The sequence below is a fragment of the Eucyclogobius newberryi genome, unplaced genomic scaffold (genome assembly GCF_026437365.1).
Source record: "Eucyclogobius newberryi isolate DKJ021-1_F unplaced genomic scaffold, fEucNew1.0.hap1 SCAF_1, whole genome shotgun sequence".
Lineage (NCBI taxonomy): Eukaryota > Metazoa > Chordata > Actinopteri > Gobiiformes > Gobiidae > Eucyclogobius > Eucyclogobius newberryi.
In genome coordinates, this window is record NW_027315723.1 from 1,001,478 (window position 1) to 1,015,269 (window position 13,792).

At 49.6% G+C, this 13,792-nt stretch overlaps 1 protein-coding gene across 3 annotated transcripts in view; it reads left to right on the plus strand.

The window, feature by feature from the left end:
• LOC140359811 (myelin transcription factor 1-like protein) overlaps positions 1-13,792 on the plus strand; it is a 55,096-nt gene that overhangs the window by 36,583 nt on the left and 4,721 nt on the right. For 2 of the 3 annotated variants that reach the window (XM_072446935.1, XM_072445397.1), the window contains 8 exons: positions 4,280-4,381; positions 4,529-4,728; positions 5,095-5,279; positions 8,504-8,725; positions 9,297-9,391; positions 10,104-10,172; positions 10,393-10,455; positions 10,879-10,959. In XM_072446935.1, the coding sequence (XP_072303036.1) occupies positions 4,280-4,381; positions 4,529-4,728; positions 5,095-5,279; positions 8,504-8,725; positions 9,297-9,391; positions 10,104-10,172; positions 10,393-10,455; positions 10,879-10,959 (1,017 nt within the window). The remainder of the gene's footprint in view (positions 1-4,279; positions 4,382-4,528; positions 4,729-5,094; positions 5,280-8,503; positions 8,726-9,296; positions 9,392-10,103; positions 10,173-10,392; positions 10,456-10,878; positions 10,960-13,792) is intronic. The other variant, XM_072446085.1, reaches the window with a different exon arrangement.

Genomic DNA, 13,792 nt, shown 5'->3' on the forward strand with positions numbered 1-13,792 from the left:
CACATGCTCAGTTAGGGCTTCTCTTCTCCACTGACCATCTGACCAGCGTGTGTTCTGACCTGCTCCCCAGACACCTCCTATGCGGCTGCGCTTGGACCCGGCACAATGGGCTCTTGTGTCCAGCGGAATTATTTACTTGTAATTGTGTCTAAATAGAAGTTTTAGAATTGTAAAGAATTTCTCTAAAGAAAAACTTTTAATTTAAAGACATTTAAAGGTGCTATTTTCAGTCTGTCAAATAGTTTGAGTAAAATCAAAAAGACATGACATAAATCACAAAGCACAAAACAGTTTAGAAGAGTCCAAATAAAATCCTTTCAGTCATATGCACAACAGGAGGCCGGTCCATGTTTAGTCCTGACTCTGGCACCAGCAGGAGGCCGGTCCATGTTTAGTCCTGACTCTGGCACCAGCAGGAGGCCGGTCCATGTTTAGTCCTGACTCTGGCACCAGCAGGAGGCCGGTCCATGTTTAGTCCTGACTCTGGCACCAGCAGGAGGCCGGTCCATGTTTAGTCCTGACTCTGGCACCAGCAGGAGGCCGGTCCATGTTTAGTCCTGACTCTGGCACCAGCAGGAGGCCGGTCCATGTTTAGTCCTGACTCTGGCACCAGCAGGAGGCCGGTCCATGTTTAGTCCTGACTCTGGCACCAGCAGGAGGCCGGTCCATGTTTAGTCCTGACTCTGGCACCAGCAGGAGGCCGGTCCATGTTTAGTCCTGACTCTGGCACCAGCAGGAGGCCGGTCCATGTTTAGTCCTGACTCTGGCACCAGCAGGAGGCCGGTCCATGTTTAGTCCTGACTCTGGCACCAGCAGGAGGCCGGTCCATGTTTAGTCCTGACTCTGGCACCAGCAGGAGGCCGGTCCATGTTTAGTCCTGACTCTGGCACCAGCAGGAGGCCGGTCCATGTTTAGTCCTGACTCTGGCACCAGCAGGAGGCCGGTCCATGTTTAGTCCTGACTCTGGCACCAGCAGGAGGCCGGTCCATGTTTAGTCCTGACTCTGGCACCAGCAGGAGGCCGGTCCATGTTTAGTCCTGACTCTGGCACCAGCAGGAGGCCGGTCCATGTTTAGTCCTGACTCTGGCACCAGCAGGAGGCCGGTCCATGTTTAGTCCTGACTCTAGCACCAGCAGGAGGCCGGGCCATGTTTAGTCCTGACTCTAGCACCAGCAGGAGGCCGGGCCATGTTTAGTCCTGACTCTGGCACCAGCAGGAGGCCGGTCCATGTTTAGTCCTGACTCTGGCACCAGCAGGAGGCCGGTCCATGTTTAGTCCTGACTCTGGCACCAGCAGGAGGCCGGTCCATGTTTAGTCCTGACTCTGGCACCAGCAGGAGGCCGGTCCATGTTTAGTCCTGACTCTGGCACCAGCAGGAGGCCGGTCCATGTTTAGTCCTGACTCTGGCACCAGCAGGAGGCCGGTCCATGTTTAGTCCTGACTCTGGCACCAGCAGGAGGCCGGTCCATGTTTAGTCCTGACTCTAGCACCAGCAGGAGGCCGGGCCATGTTTAGTCCTGACTTTGGCACCAGCAGGAGGCCGGTCCATGTTTAGTCCTGACTCTGGCACCAGCAGGAGGCCGGGCCATGTTTAGTCCTGACTCTGGCACCAGCAGGAGGCCGGTCCATGTTTAGTCCTGACTTTGGCACCAGCAGGAGGCCGGTCCATGTTTAGTCCTGACTTTGGCACCAGCAGGAGGCCGGTCCATGTTTAGTCCTGACTCTGGCACCAGCAGGAGGCCGGTCCATGTTTAGTCCTGACTCTGGCACCAGCAGGAGGCCGGTCCATGTTTAGTCCTGACTCTGGCACCAGCAGGAGGCCGGTCCATGTTTAGTCCTGACTCTGGCACCAGCAGGAGGCCGGTCCATGTTTAGTCCTGACTCTGGCACCAGCAGGAGGCCGGTCCATGTTTAGTCCTGACTCTAGCACCAGCAGGAGGCCGGTCCATGTTTAGTCCTGACTTTGGCACCAGCAGGAGGCCGGTCCATGTTTAGTCCTGACTCTGGCACCAGCAGGAGGCCGGGCCATGTTTAGTCCTGACTCTGGCACCAGCAGGAGGCCGGTCCATGTTTAGTCCTGACTTTGGCACCAGCAGGAGGCCGGTCCATGTTTAGTCCTGACTTTGGCACCAGCAGGAGGCCGGTCCATGTTTAGTCCTGACTCTGGCACCAGCAGGAGGCCGGGCCATGTTTAGTCCTGACTCTGGCACCAGCAGGAGGCCGGTCCATGTTTAGTCCTGACTCTAGCACCAGCAGGAGGCCGGGCCATGTTTAGTCCTGACTTTGGCACCAGCAGGAGGCCGGTCCATGTTTAGTCCTGACTCTGGCACCAGCAGGAGGCCGGTCCATGTTTAGTCCTGACTCTGGCACCAGCAGGAGGCCGGTCCATGTTTATTCCTGACTCTGGCACCAGCAGGAGGCCGGTCCATGTTTAGTCCTGACTCTGGCACCAACAGGAGGCCGGGCCATGTTTAGTCCTGACTCTGGCACCAGCAGGAGGCCGGTCCATGTTTATTCCTGACTCTGGCACCAGCAGGAGGCCGGTCCATGTTTAGTCCTGACTCTGGCACCAACAGGAGGCCGGGCCATGTTTAGTCCTGACTCTGGCACCAGCAGGAGGCCGGTCCATGTTTAGTCCTGACTCTGGCACCAGCAGGAGACCGGTCCATGTTTAGTCCTGACTCTGACACCAGCAGGAGGCAGGTCCATGTTTAGTCCTGACTCTGGCACCAGCAGGAGGCAGGTCCATGTTTAGTCCTGACTCTGAGCACCAGCAGGAGGCTCTTGATCTTGCTATATTGGTTGTGAGTGGAGCCATCTTAAGGCCTGATTAGATCAGACGTTCAAGAAGGCCCCTGGGTGAGGGTGGAGATGAGAAGGAGAGTGTGGAACTGTTGTGGGAGTAGATGTTGTAGGAGGGACCCAGGGCTTCATCTCTCCTCTGCTCATGCTCAGTCATAGGTTTATTCAGGTGGTTTGAGTTTGTCATCAGAGCTCATGTGCAGCTAGCTTTTGTTTATTGCCCCATCATTATTCTCTCTGCTGCCAGTAGAGGGAGCGCTAACATGAATCATGAAATGAATTATTTTAATCATATGTAGAACGTCTGACTAAAATGAGCCCAATTCAAAGTTAAGTTGTTCTTGAACCTTTGGACTCTTTGTGAAACTCCTTTTGAAGCTCTTTGTGAAGCTCCTTGTGAAACTCTTTCTGAAGCTCCTTGTGAAGCTCCTTGTGAAGCTCCTTTTGAAGCTCTTTCTGAAGCTCCTTGTGAAGCTCCTTGTGAAGCTCCTTTTGAAGCTCTTTCTGAAGCTCCTTGTGAAGCTCTTTCTGAAGCTCCTTGTGAAGCTCCTTTTGAATCTCTTTCTGAAGCTCCTTGTGAAGCTCTTTCTGAAGCTCCTTGTGAAGCTCCTTTTGAAGCTCTTTCTGAAGCTCCTTGTGAAGCTCTTTCTGAAGCTCCTTGTGAAGCTCTTTCTGAAGCTTCTTGTGAAGCTCCTTTTGAAGCTCCTTGTGACGCTCCTTATTAAGCTCTTTGTGAAGCGCCTTGTGAAGCTCCTTGTGAAGCTCTTTCTGAAGGTCCTTGTGAAGCTCTTTCTGAAGCTCCTTGGGAAGCTCCTTGTGAAGCTCTTTCTGAAGCTCGATGTGAAGCTCCTTGTGAAGCTCTTTCTGAAGATCTTTCTGAAGATCTTTGTGAAGCTCTTTGTGAAGCTCCTTGAGAATCTCTTTGTAAATTTCTTTGTGAAGCTCCTTGTGAAGCTCTTTGTGAAGCTCGATGTGAAGCTCCTTGTGAAGCTCTTTCTGAAGCTTTTTGTGAAGCTCCTTGTGAAGCTCTTTCTGAAGCTCTTTGTGAAGCTCCTTGTGAAGCTCTTTCTGAAGCTCTTTGTGAAGCTCCTTGCGAAGCTCTTTCTGAAGGTCTTTGTGAAGCACCTTGTGAAGCTCTTTCTGAAGCTCGATGTGAAGCTCCTTGTGAAGCTCCTTGTGAAGCTCTTTACGAAGTTCAGCCAGAGGAAAGTCACATCTCAAATTCCACCTAGAATTTCTTTTTGAAGCTGTTGTTGGGAGATTCTGATTTACAAACAGATTGAGACTTTTTTTTTTCAAGCTGAAGCAAACTTAACTAAAACATGTATTTAATAATAAAGTACAAAGGTTTTGGCAGAATGCCTATATAAGGGATTTAGAATTTTATTATATATATTTTTTTAATTTAAATACTTTTTATTGGTGGGTTTGACACGTTAAAGCTCGTCAGAGTCTAAACTCTATGGTCTGTCCTCAGTCTGTCCGGATGTCCCATCGCCGCCGCCGAGAAGATGGCCAAGGTCCACGAGAAGACACACAGCACCGACAGCAAGGGCCAGGGCTCAGACCGGGTCCTCAGGTAGACCAGGACTAGAACCAGGACCAGGACCAGGACTAGAACCAGGATCAGGACCAGAACCAGGACCAGACCAGGACCAGGACTAGAACCAGGATCAGACCAGGACCAAGACCAGACCTGGTCTAATCCCGGTCCTGTGCTCCTCAGACCCATGTGTTTCGTGAAGCAGCTGGAGATCCCGCAGTACGGCTTTAAGACCAACGTCCCGACCACAACTCCGCGTTCTAACTTGGCCAAAGAGCTGGAGAAATACTCAAAGACCACGTACGACTATAGCTACGAGGCCTCGTATGGCAGGAGGGCACCGGGGAAGGGGCCTCGAGAGACCTCGCCCAAACCATACGAAGGTGAGAGAGAAAAACACTCATTTGTCTCATGTCTACCTCGGGGCGAGGGTCCGACTTTGGGTCCCCAAAGACTCAATGGGTCCTCAGATTGTGGCATGTTAAGTACTTTATAATGATCACATTCGTATTAAACATAAAGTACTATACTATGCAAACATAGAATATTGAGAGTTTTGTTGATGATGAAACTGACAAAAAGGGGCAAAAGGAGTTGAGACGGATTATGTTTTAAAACCTTTCACGTTTGAGCACATCATGATGTGACATCGACTGAACATCGTCATGGACACAATGTTCAGACGATGCTAGAGCTTGTGGATCCATAGCACGTTGAGGACCTTCTCTCATGTGTTTGTGGTGTTTCAGTGCGGCGTTTGGGGCGCTCCAGCCCCTCCAGCTCCTACGCTCCCTCCAGCTCCTCCAGCGCCAGCTCCTCCTGCAGCAAGAGCAGCTTCGACTATAGCCACGATATGGAAGCGGCTCACATGGCAGCTACCGCCATCCTCAACCTGTCCACGCGCTGCAGGGCGGAGCACGCACGACTCACACAGGTACGACCTAGGCAGGTACGACTCAGGCAGGTACGACTCAGACAGGTACGACCCAGGCAGGGACGAACCAGGCAGGGACGAACCAGTTAGGAGACGACTCAGGCAGGTACGACTCAAGCAGGTACGAATCAGGCAGGAGATGACTCAGGCATGTACGACTCAGGCAGGGAACAACTCCTTTGTGAGATAATCTGGAGCCTTTTCTGTGCTGTCCACCTCAAAGATTTACGGGACATTCCTAAAGAAAGGGTTTTAGGAGCGGCACCGGTCCGGCCAGTCTGTTGGTTGCTTATTTTCTTTTATTTATTTTCTTTTTCTACTGATACCCAATTATCCCATAGCAGATTTAAATTGTTTCTCTTTTTGATTTATATAGGTTGTTTTATTTGCACCAAATCACCAAGACAAGTTCCTATGTTGTGAATTCTGTTCATTGAACAAACTGTTTCTTTAAATTTTAGTCTTGGATTTTTCTCTTCCTGCAGCTTGTTTCTTTGCACAATTAAACCATGATTCTGGACATTAAAGTTCTTTACTTGTTTTTCTTTTCCTGACTTTTTTGTAATCTCATTAGAACATATTCACAAGCCTGTACTTTCAGATTTCCTTTGAATTACATTTTGACCCATTTTTTGAATAACAGATCCCCATTTTACAGCATATTAAATTGTCTAGAATTGCTTGAAATTGGTTGAAACAATGATGCGGAAACTAATTATCTATACATATATATCCTTTTAATATAATTATATTTATCATTTATATCATTCCTGTCCAGATTAACTTTCTTAGTGTTCCTTATTATTAATAGTATAGTAGTATAGTAATTGTTTACATATCTTCTATTAACTTTTACTTAATTTACAACATTTTATATCAGTTCTTAGTAACAGAGTGTGGTTGGGATTCAAGGAGAATGACCATAGTGTGTTTCCTACGTGGCAAGCTTCAAGGTCATGAACCGTAGTGTGTTTCCTACGTGGCAAGCTTCAAGCTCATGAACCATAGTGTGTTTCCTACGTGGCAAGCTTCAAGCTCATGAACCATAGTGTGTTTCCTACGTGGCAAGCTTCAAGGTCATGAACCGTAGTGTGTTTCCTACGTGGCAAGTTTCGAGCTCATGAACCGTAGTGGGTTTCCTACATGGCAAGCTTCCAGGTCAAACCTATTGTCTGATACGGCCACGTACTGGAGGCTCTATCCCAGAAATACAGAACGTTTACGACTCCTAATTCCTTCCACCAGGACTTAATGAGATGGTTTCTCAATGTACTTCAACAAACGACAAGTTTGCGTTAAAGTCGTAATGGACGATTTTTCGCCGATTTGAGAACTCAAAGCGGAAGTGCGCCTACGCACTCACTCCCGTGCGTAGGCAGAGAAAAGCCTTGCGGCTGCACGTGCCTTTGTTTATTAGCGGGATGGATCGCATCTCTCGTCTCCGTAGATTTCCGTCTCTTCTGAGCCAGCTCGAACTGTCTTTCTCTGTCTTAATTTTGTCCTGTACACTGAGGGAACTATATTATGATAGATCCATGCGCTTAGACACAGGGAAACATGCTGCTCTCCTGGGGATGAGCCGACGAGGCTGCAGGTGAGCAGTAGGTGCGTCCTATGATTGATTCGTGGACGCAGGACTAATCGGCAGTCCATGCCACGAGAAAATGAGACTCATATTTGGCGCCAAAAATCGTCCATTACGTCTTTAACACCGTTAGGTTTCCGCCAATCCTGCTGCTTCAAAAGAGTCCACTCCAATCACACTTAAATTCACCCTCCTCTCTCTTGGTGGTGCTGTCGGGTCTGGCGCCGTCGCTGCTTCTGCAGCTACTGGGGGTTCAGGATCTGGATGCTGTCTCCTGAGGGGAGTGGTTTCTTTGTCCTTTTTTTTTTTTTTATAACAAATTTCTGTTTTTGCCTTCTTAATTCTTTACTTACATTTTTTATCCTCGGCTTAGCATAATGCTGTCATGTTTAATTCCTCACCTTTCTTCTTTGCCTTTTTTTTTTTTTCTTGAACCTTTTTTGGCAGTTCAGTGGTACTTTGCACGCTTGATTTTTATTTAAACCCATGTCTCGTTTCCCAATGTTTTAAGTACTTTAACTGCTATTTTTCCATATTTAGTATGCATATATTTTGCATCTCCCTCCAATTTTTAATCTAATTTGAACAGCAACAACTAGTTACATTTACCCATTTCAATATTCTACATTTATTTATTTTATCTTCAGATTTTATCCACTGTGGGATTTTACCGGAAATTTAAGAGTTCGCCCACTCAAGGTTTGATCTACCTATTTTCTGCCGTCCATTTTTTCTGTTTCTAACTCAAAATTTACATTTAGGCTTTACACAGTGCACTTTTCAAGTAACAGATTTTTTTACTCAACTTCCTGTGGCTCCTTTTTACTCAAAATTCGGATTGCCGTCACCCCGGGAGAGACGGGCTGTGAAGCCGGACACCTGTCCCTGAACGGGTGCTAAGTGAAGATCTACTACCCTCACTGCCGTGGCCACGGTCTTTACAGGTTACTGCTCCACAGCTCGTCTGTCCACGGGTCTCTTGGCATCCGGCTCGAAGGACCAAATAAAATGCAAAATGTGTTCAGAAGACACTCCACAATATATTTACTTATACATTTGGTTAAACGGGCTCTTCCGGGGCTCAGCTCAGTAGAAGGAAACGCTGGTGTTGCAAAAGTAAGATTTGATTTAGTTCTGGAATAATAAATAAAATCTCAACTACTTGTTATGTCAGACTGCAGGTTTCAGCCACTTTTGGATCAGTCTTATGTGTCTGATGAATAGCCCAGTTCTGACCAAGTCCTGGTCCTTCTCAGATGTGGATCAGAGGCTCCTCTGGTTCTTTGGGTCCTTAGAACCGTCCACATGGTTCAGGTGTTTCAGGAGCAGATCTTTATGATTAGCTGACTAGTGAATTCTTTAGCCAAAAAATGGCAACTTAGGCCTGAGCCTTAGATCACATGGTGGAGCGTGGAGTCTAATGAGAACGCTGTTCTGCCACCGTGATGTGAACATCCCTGTTTTGAATTATGAAATGTAAATGTACTACACCATGAATCTCTGGACCTCTCAGTCCTGGTTTGGTCCTGGTTCAAAGGTCATGCTTGCTCCATCTCAGAGCACATGGAGTACTCTGGTTCAGTCCTGGTTCAGCCTCTCTCTCTCTCTCTCTCTCTCTCTCTCTCTCTCTCTCTCCCAGAGCCCAGTGGGGGACCCTGAGGACAGTGTCTCTCTGGATGTGGGGGGCCTGCAGGGGGCTCCAGACGGGCCTGAGGATCCTGAGGGCAGTGGGACTGTCCTGACCCCCCTTCAGCCAATGTCACCCCAGCGCCAGGCTCTTCACACGCAACGCTGCTATGGCCTGGAGCCTGCGTCCTGGGACCTGCCACTGGACTACACCAAGATCAAGCCCGACAAGGAGGTACTGGAAGTAGACCCGGATTTAGACGGTTAGACCTGGGTTTAGACTGGGTTAGATCTGGGTTTAGACTGGGTTAAAGCTAGGTTTGGATTGGTTTGGACCTGGGTTTGGACCAGGTATAGATCGCCTTTAGGTGAGGTTTAGATTTAATTTGTCCTGACTTAGTCTTGGTTTAGTCCTGGTTAAGTCTTGGTTTAGTCCTGGTTTAGTCCTGGTTTAGTCCTGGTTTAGTCTTGGTTTTCCTGGTTTAGTCCTGGTTTAGTCCTGGTTTAGATCTGGTTTAGTCCTGGTTTAGTCCTGGTTTAGTCCTGGTTTAGACCTGGTTTAGTCTTGGTTTAGTCCTGGTTTGGACCTAGTTTAGTCCTAGTTTAGTCCTGGTTTAGTCCTGGTTTAGATCTGGTTTAGTCCTGGTTTAGTCCTGGTTTAGTCCTGGTTTAGACCTGGTTTAGTCTTGGTTTAGTCCTGGTTTGGACCTAGTTTAGTCCTAGTTTAGTCCTGGTTTAGTCCTGGTTTCGTCCTGGGTTAGTCAGGACAAAGTGTTTAGTTTTGAAGCCGGTTGTTGGTCTTCCAGAGCGAGGACTTGGATCCGTTTGTGGACCTGATGGACGAGAACTTCTCCAGTGAAATCCTCCCGGGATCCAAACAGCCCAAGAAGGAACTGCTCAGGTCAGAACTGGATCCTGGACTTGAACTGGACCCTGGACTTGAACTGGACCCTGGACTTAAAAGGACTTTTTGAGACCTCTGGGACAGATTTGCTTTGCGTTTGGCTGAAATAGTTGCGCAGGTGTTGAATACACATTGTGTCCATTCAAGCCTGGCTTCCTCTCAAGGAGCTTCAGACAGAAGCTTGGAGACCAACACTGGGGCCCCAGATGATACGGGGAGAGGTGCATTCTTTTAAACAAGGCTCGAGACCCTTCAAATGAGTGGTAAAAGTAGATTCTTATTTGTTGGACTTCCAAATGTCTGTCCTGAAAAAAAATAGTTGAATTGATGATTTAACCAACAGAAGGTTAGACAATCAAACAATAAAACAATCAGAAGCAAATTAAACAATGTTTATTGGAATTTAGCAAATGGATAAATGTCCCAGAGCGCCCCCTGTCCTTAGAGCGCCCCCTGTCCTTAGAGCGCCCCCTGTCCTTAGAGTCTCCTCCTGTCCTTAGAGCGCCCCCTGTCCTTAGAGCGCCCCATGTCCTTAGAGCGCCCCCTGTCCTTAGCGCGCCCCTGTCCTTAGAGCCTCCTTCTGCAGGAAAAACTATAAAACTTTTGGTTTTAGTCCTGGTCTGGTCCTTGTTTAGTCCTGGTCTGGTCCTGGTCTGGTCCAGATTTATTCCTGGTTTTGTCTCGGTCTAACCCTCCTCCTCTGTTGCAGTCTGTCCAGTTGTCCGATTGGAGACAAAGTCCAGCGGACTCTTCTGTCGTCCAGTTCTCAAGAGCTCCGGTGAGTGTGAGGCCTTCAGGTGACCTTGTGGCGACCTCGTGGTGAGCTCATGGTGACCTTGTGGTGACCTCATGGTGACCTCGTAGTTACATCTTGGTGACCTCGTGGTGGCCTCGTGGTGACCTTCAGGTGACTTTGTGGTGACCTCATGGTGTGACCTCGTGGTGACCTTCAGGTGACCTCACAGTGACCTCAGCGTTCCTTCTCACATATGTTACAGATGTCCGACTCCGGGCTGCGATGGGTCGGGACACATCACGGGAAACTACGCTTCTCACCGCAGGTCGCCATCTTCTGTTTAAATCACATATTCTGGATTTTTTCAATCCATAAATGAACCTTAATTCATGAAGCCGTTTACAGCTCTCAGGGTGACCAAAGTGCAAAGATATGAAAAAGCATAAATATTCATATTCTTTAAACCTGCTTTAACTTTGTACTGAAAACATCAGGCTGCGTGTTAGCGCGCCCTCTACTGGCGGCAGTATGTTTATTTACCACGGGGACCTACACTAAAGCTAGCTCTCCCTGACATGCTAATGCTAATGCTAGCACAGACCTCCAGATCTGAGGGTTTTTGTGAGGCTCAGAGAAGCAGCAGAGAAGAGGAGCTCGCAAACAGGATTCATCTGTGAAAAACACAAATGTGATGAGAGTTAGAACAGAGACATTAGCATCATATCCTATAATTGAATCTTGTTTGCAGTTTGTCGGGATGTCCTCGAGCCAAAAAGAGCGGCATCAAAATCTTCCATAAAGAGGACAAGGACGACCAGGAGCCAATCAAGTAAGACCTCAGTGCAAATATGAGTTATTTGTTAAAATGCTGAAATATTAGGATTTTTAGACTTGCTCTTGTGTCAGAGCTTTTATTTGACAGAAATCAGCCTGATATTCACAGAGAAAGACACGCCCTTTACCCTCCTGCTGCGGGGTGCAAGGTTCTGTCCTCGGGTGAGAGAACATTAGTTAGACACGCCCTTTACCCTCCTGCTGCGGGGTACAAGGTTCTGTCCTCGGGTGAGAGAACATTAGTTAGACACGCCCTTTACCCTCCTTCTGCGGGGTACAAGGTTCTGTCCTCGGGTCAGAGAACAGCAGTTTGACACGCCCTTTACCCCCCTGCTGAGGGGTACAAGGTTTTGTCCTTGGGTCAGAGAACAGCAGTTAGACACGCCCTTTACCCTCCTGCTGAGGGGTACAAGGTTCTGTCCTCGGCTCACAGAGAACAGCAGTTAGACACGCCCTTTACTCTCCTGCTGCGGGGTACACAGTTCTGTCCTCGGGTCAGAGAACAGCAGTTAGACACGCCCTTTACCCTCCTGCTGCGGGGTACAAGGTTCTGTCTTCGGGTGAGAGAACAGCAGTTAGACACGCCCTTTACCCTCCTTCTGCGGGGTACAAGGTTCTGTCCTCTGGTCAGAGAACAGCAGTTAGACACGCCCTTTACCTTCCTGCTGATTGGTACAAGGTTCTGTCCTCGGGTAAGAGAACAGCAGTTAGACACGCCCTTTACCCTCCTGCTGATTGGTACAAGGTTCTGTCCTCGGGTAAGAGAACAGCAGTTAGACACGCCCTTTACCCTCCTGCTGCGGGGTACAAGGTTCTGTCCTCGGGTGAGAGAACAGCAGTTAGACACGCCCTTTACCCTCCTGCTGCGGGGTACAAGGTTCTGTCCTCGGGTGAGAGAACAACAGTTAGACACGCCCTTTACCCTCCTGCTGCTGGGTACAAGGTTCTGTCCTCGGGTGAGAGAACAGCAGTTAGACACGCCCTTTACCCTCCTGCTGCAGGGTACAAGGTTCTGTCCTCGGGTTAGAGAACAGCAGTTAGACACGCCCTTTACCCTCCTGCTGCGGGGTACAAGGTTCTGTCCTCGGGTGAGAGAACAGCAGTTAGACACGCCCTTTACCCTCCTGCTGCGGGGTACAAGGTTCTGTCCTCGGGTTAGAGAACAGCAGTTAGACACGCCCTTTACCCTCCTGCTGCGGGATACAAGGTTCTGTCCTCAGGTCAGAGAACAGCAGTTAGACACGCCCTTTACCCTCCTGCTGCAGGGTACAATGTTCTGTCCTCGGGTGAGAGAACAGCAGTTAGACACGCTCTTTACCCTCCTGCTGCGGGGTACAAGGTTCTGTCCTTGGGTTAGAGAACAGCAGTTAGACATGCCCTTTACCCTCCTGCTGAGGGTTACAAGGTTCTGTCCTCGGGTGAGAGAACAGCAGTTAGACACGCCCTTTACCCTCCTGCTGAGGGATACAAGGTTCTGTCCTCGGGTGAGAGAACAGCAGTTAGACACGCCCTTTACCCTCCTGCTGAGGGATACAAGGTTCTGTCCTCGGCTCACAGAGAACAGCAGTTAGACACGCCCTTTACCCTCCTGCTGCGGGGTACACGGTTCTGTCCTCGGGTCAGAGAACAGCAGTTAGACACGCCCTTTACCCTCCTGCTGCGGGGTACAAGGTTCTGTCCTCGGGTGAGAGAACAGCAGTTAGATGTGCCCTTTACCCTCCTGCTGAGGGGTACAAGGTTCTGTCCTCGGCTCACAGAGAACAGCAGTTAGACACGCCCTTTACCCTCCTTCTGCGGGGTACAAGGTTCGGTCCTCTGGTCAGAGAACAGCAGTTAGACACGCCCATTACCCTCCTGCTGAGGGGTACAAGGTTCTGTCCTCGGGTCAGAGAACAGCAGTTAGACACGCCCTTTACCCTCCTGCTGAGGGGTACAAGGTTCTGTCCTCGGGTAAGAGAACAGCAGTTAGACACGCCCTTTACCCTCCTGCTGCGGGGTACACGGTTCTGTCCTCGGGTTAGAGAACAGCAGTTAGACACGCCCTTTACCCTCCTGCTGCGGGGTACAAGGTTCTGTCCTCGGCTCACAGAGAACAGCAGTTAGGCACGCCCTTTACCCTCCTGCTGCGGGGTACAAGGTTCTGTCCTCGAGTGAGAGAACAGCAGTTAGACACGCCCTTTACCCTCCTTCTGCGGGGTACAAGGTTCTGTCCTCGGGTCAGAGAACAGCAGTTAGACACGCCCTTTACCCTCCTGCTGAGGGGTACAAGGTTCTGTCCTCGGGTAAGAGAACAGCAGTTAGACACGCCCTTTACCCTCCTGCTGCGGGGTACACGGTTCTGTCCTCGGGTTAGAGAACAGCAGTTAGACACGCCCTTTACCCTCCTGCTGCGGGGTACAAGGTTCTGTCCTCGGCTCACAGAGAACAGCAGTTAGGCACGCCCTTTACCCTCCTGCTGCGGGGTACAAGGTTCTGTCCTCGAGTGAGAGAACAGCAGTTAGACACGCCCTTTACCCTCCTTCTGCGGGGTACAAGGTTCTGTCCTCGGGTCAGAGAACAGCAGTTAGACACGCCCTTTACCCTCCTGCTGAGGGGTACAAGGTTCTGTCCCTGGGTCAGAGAACAGCCGTTAGACACGCCCCTTTACCCTCCTGCTGCGGGGTACAAGGTTCTGTCCCTGGGTCAGAGAACAGCAGTTAGACACGCCCCTTTACCCTCCTGCTGCGGGGTACAATGTTCTCTCCTCGGCTCACAGGGAACAGCAGTTAGACACGCCCTCCTGCTGCGGAGGTTTGTAGAAACTCAGGGCCACGAGAAGACAAAAGGTC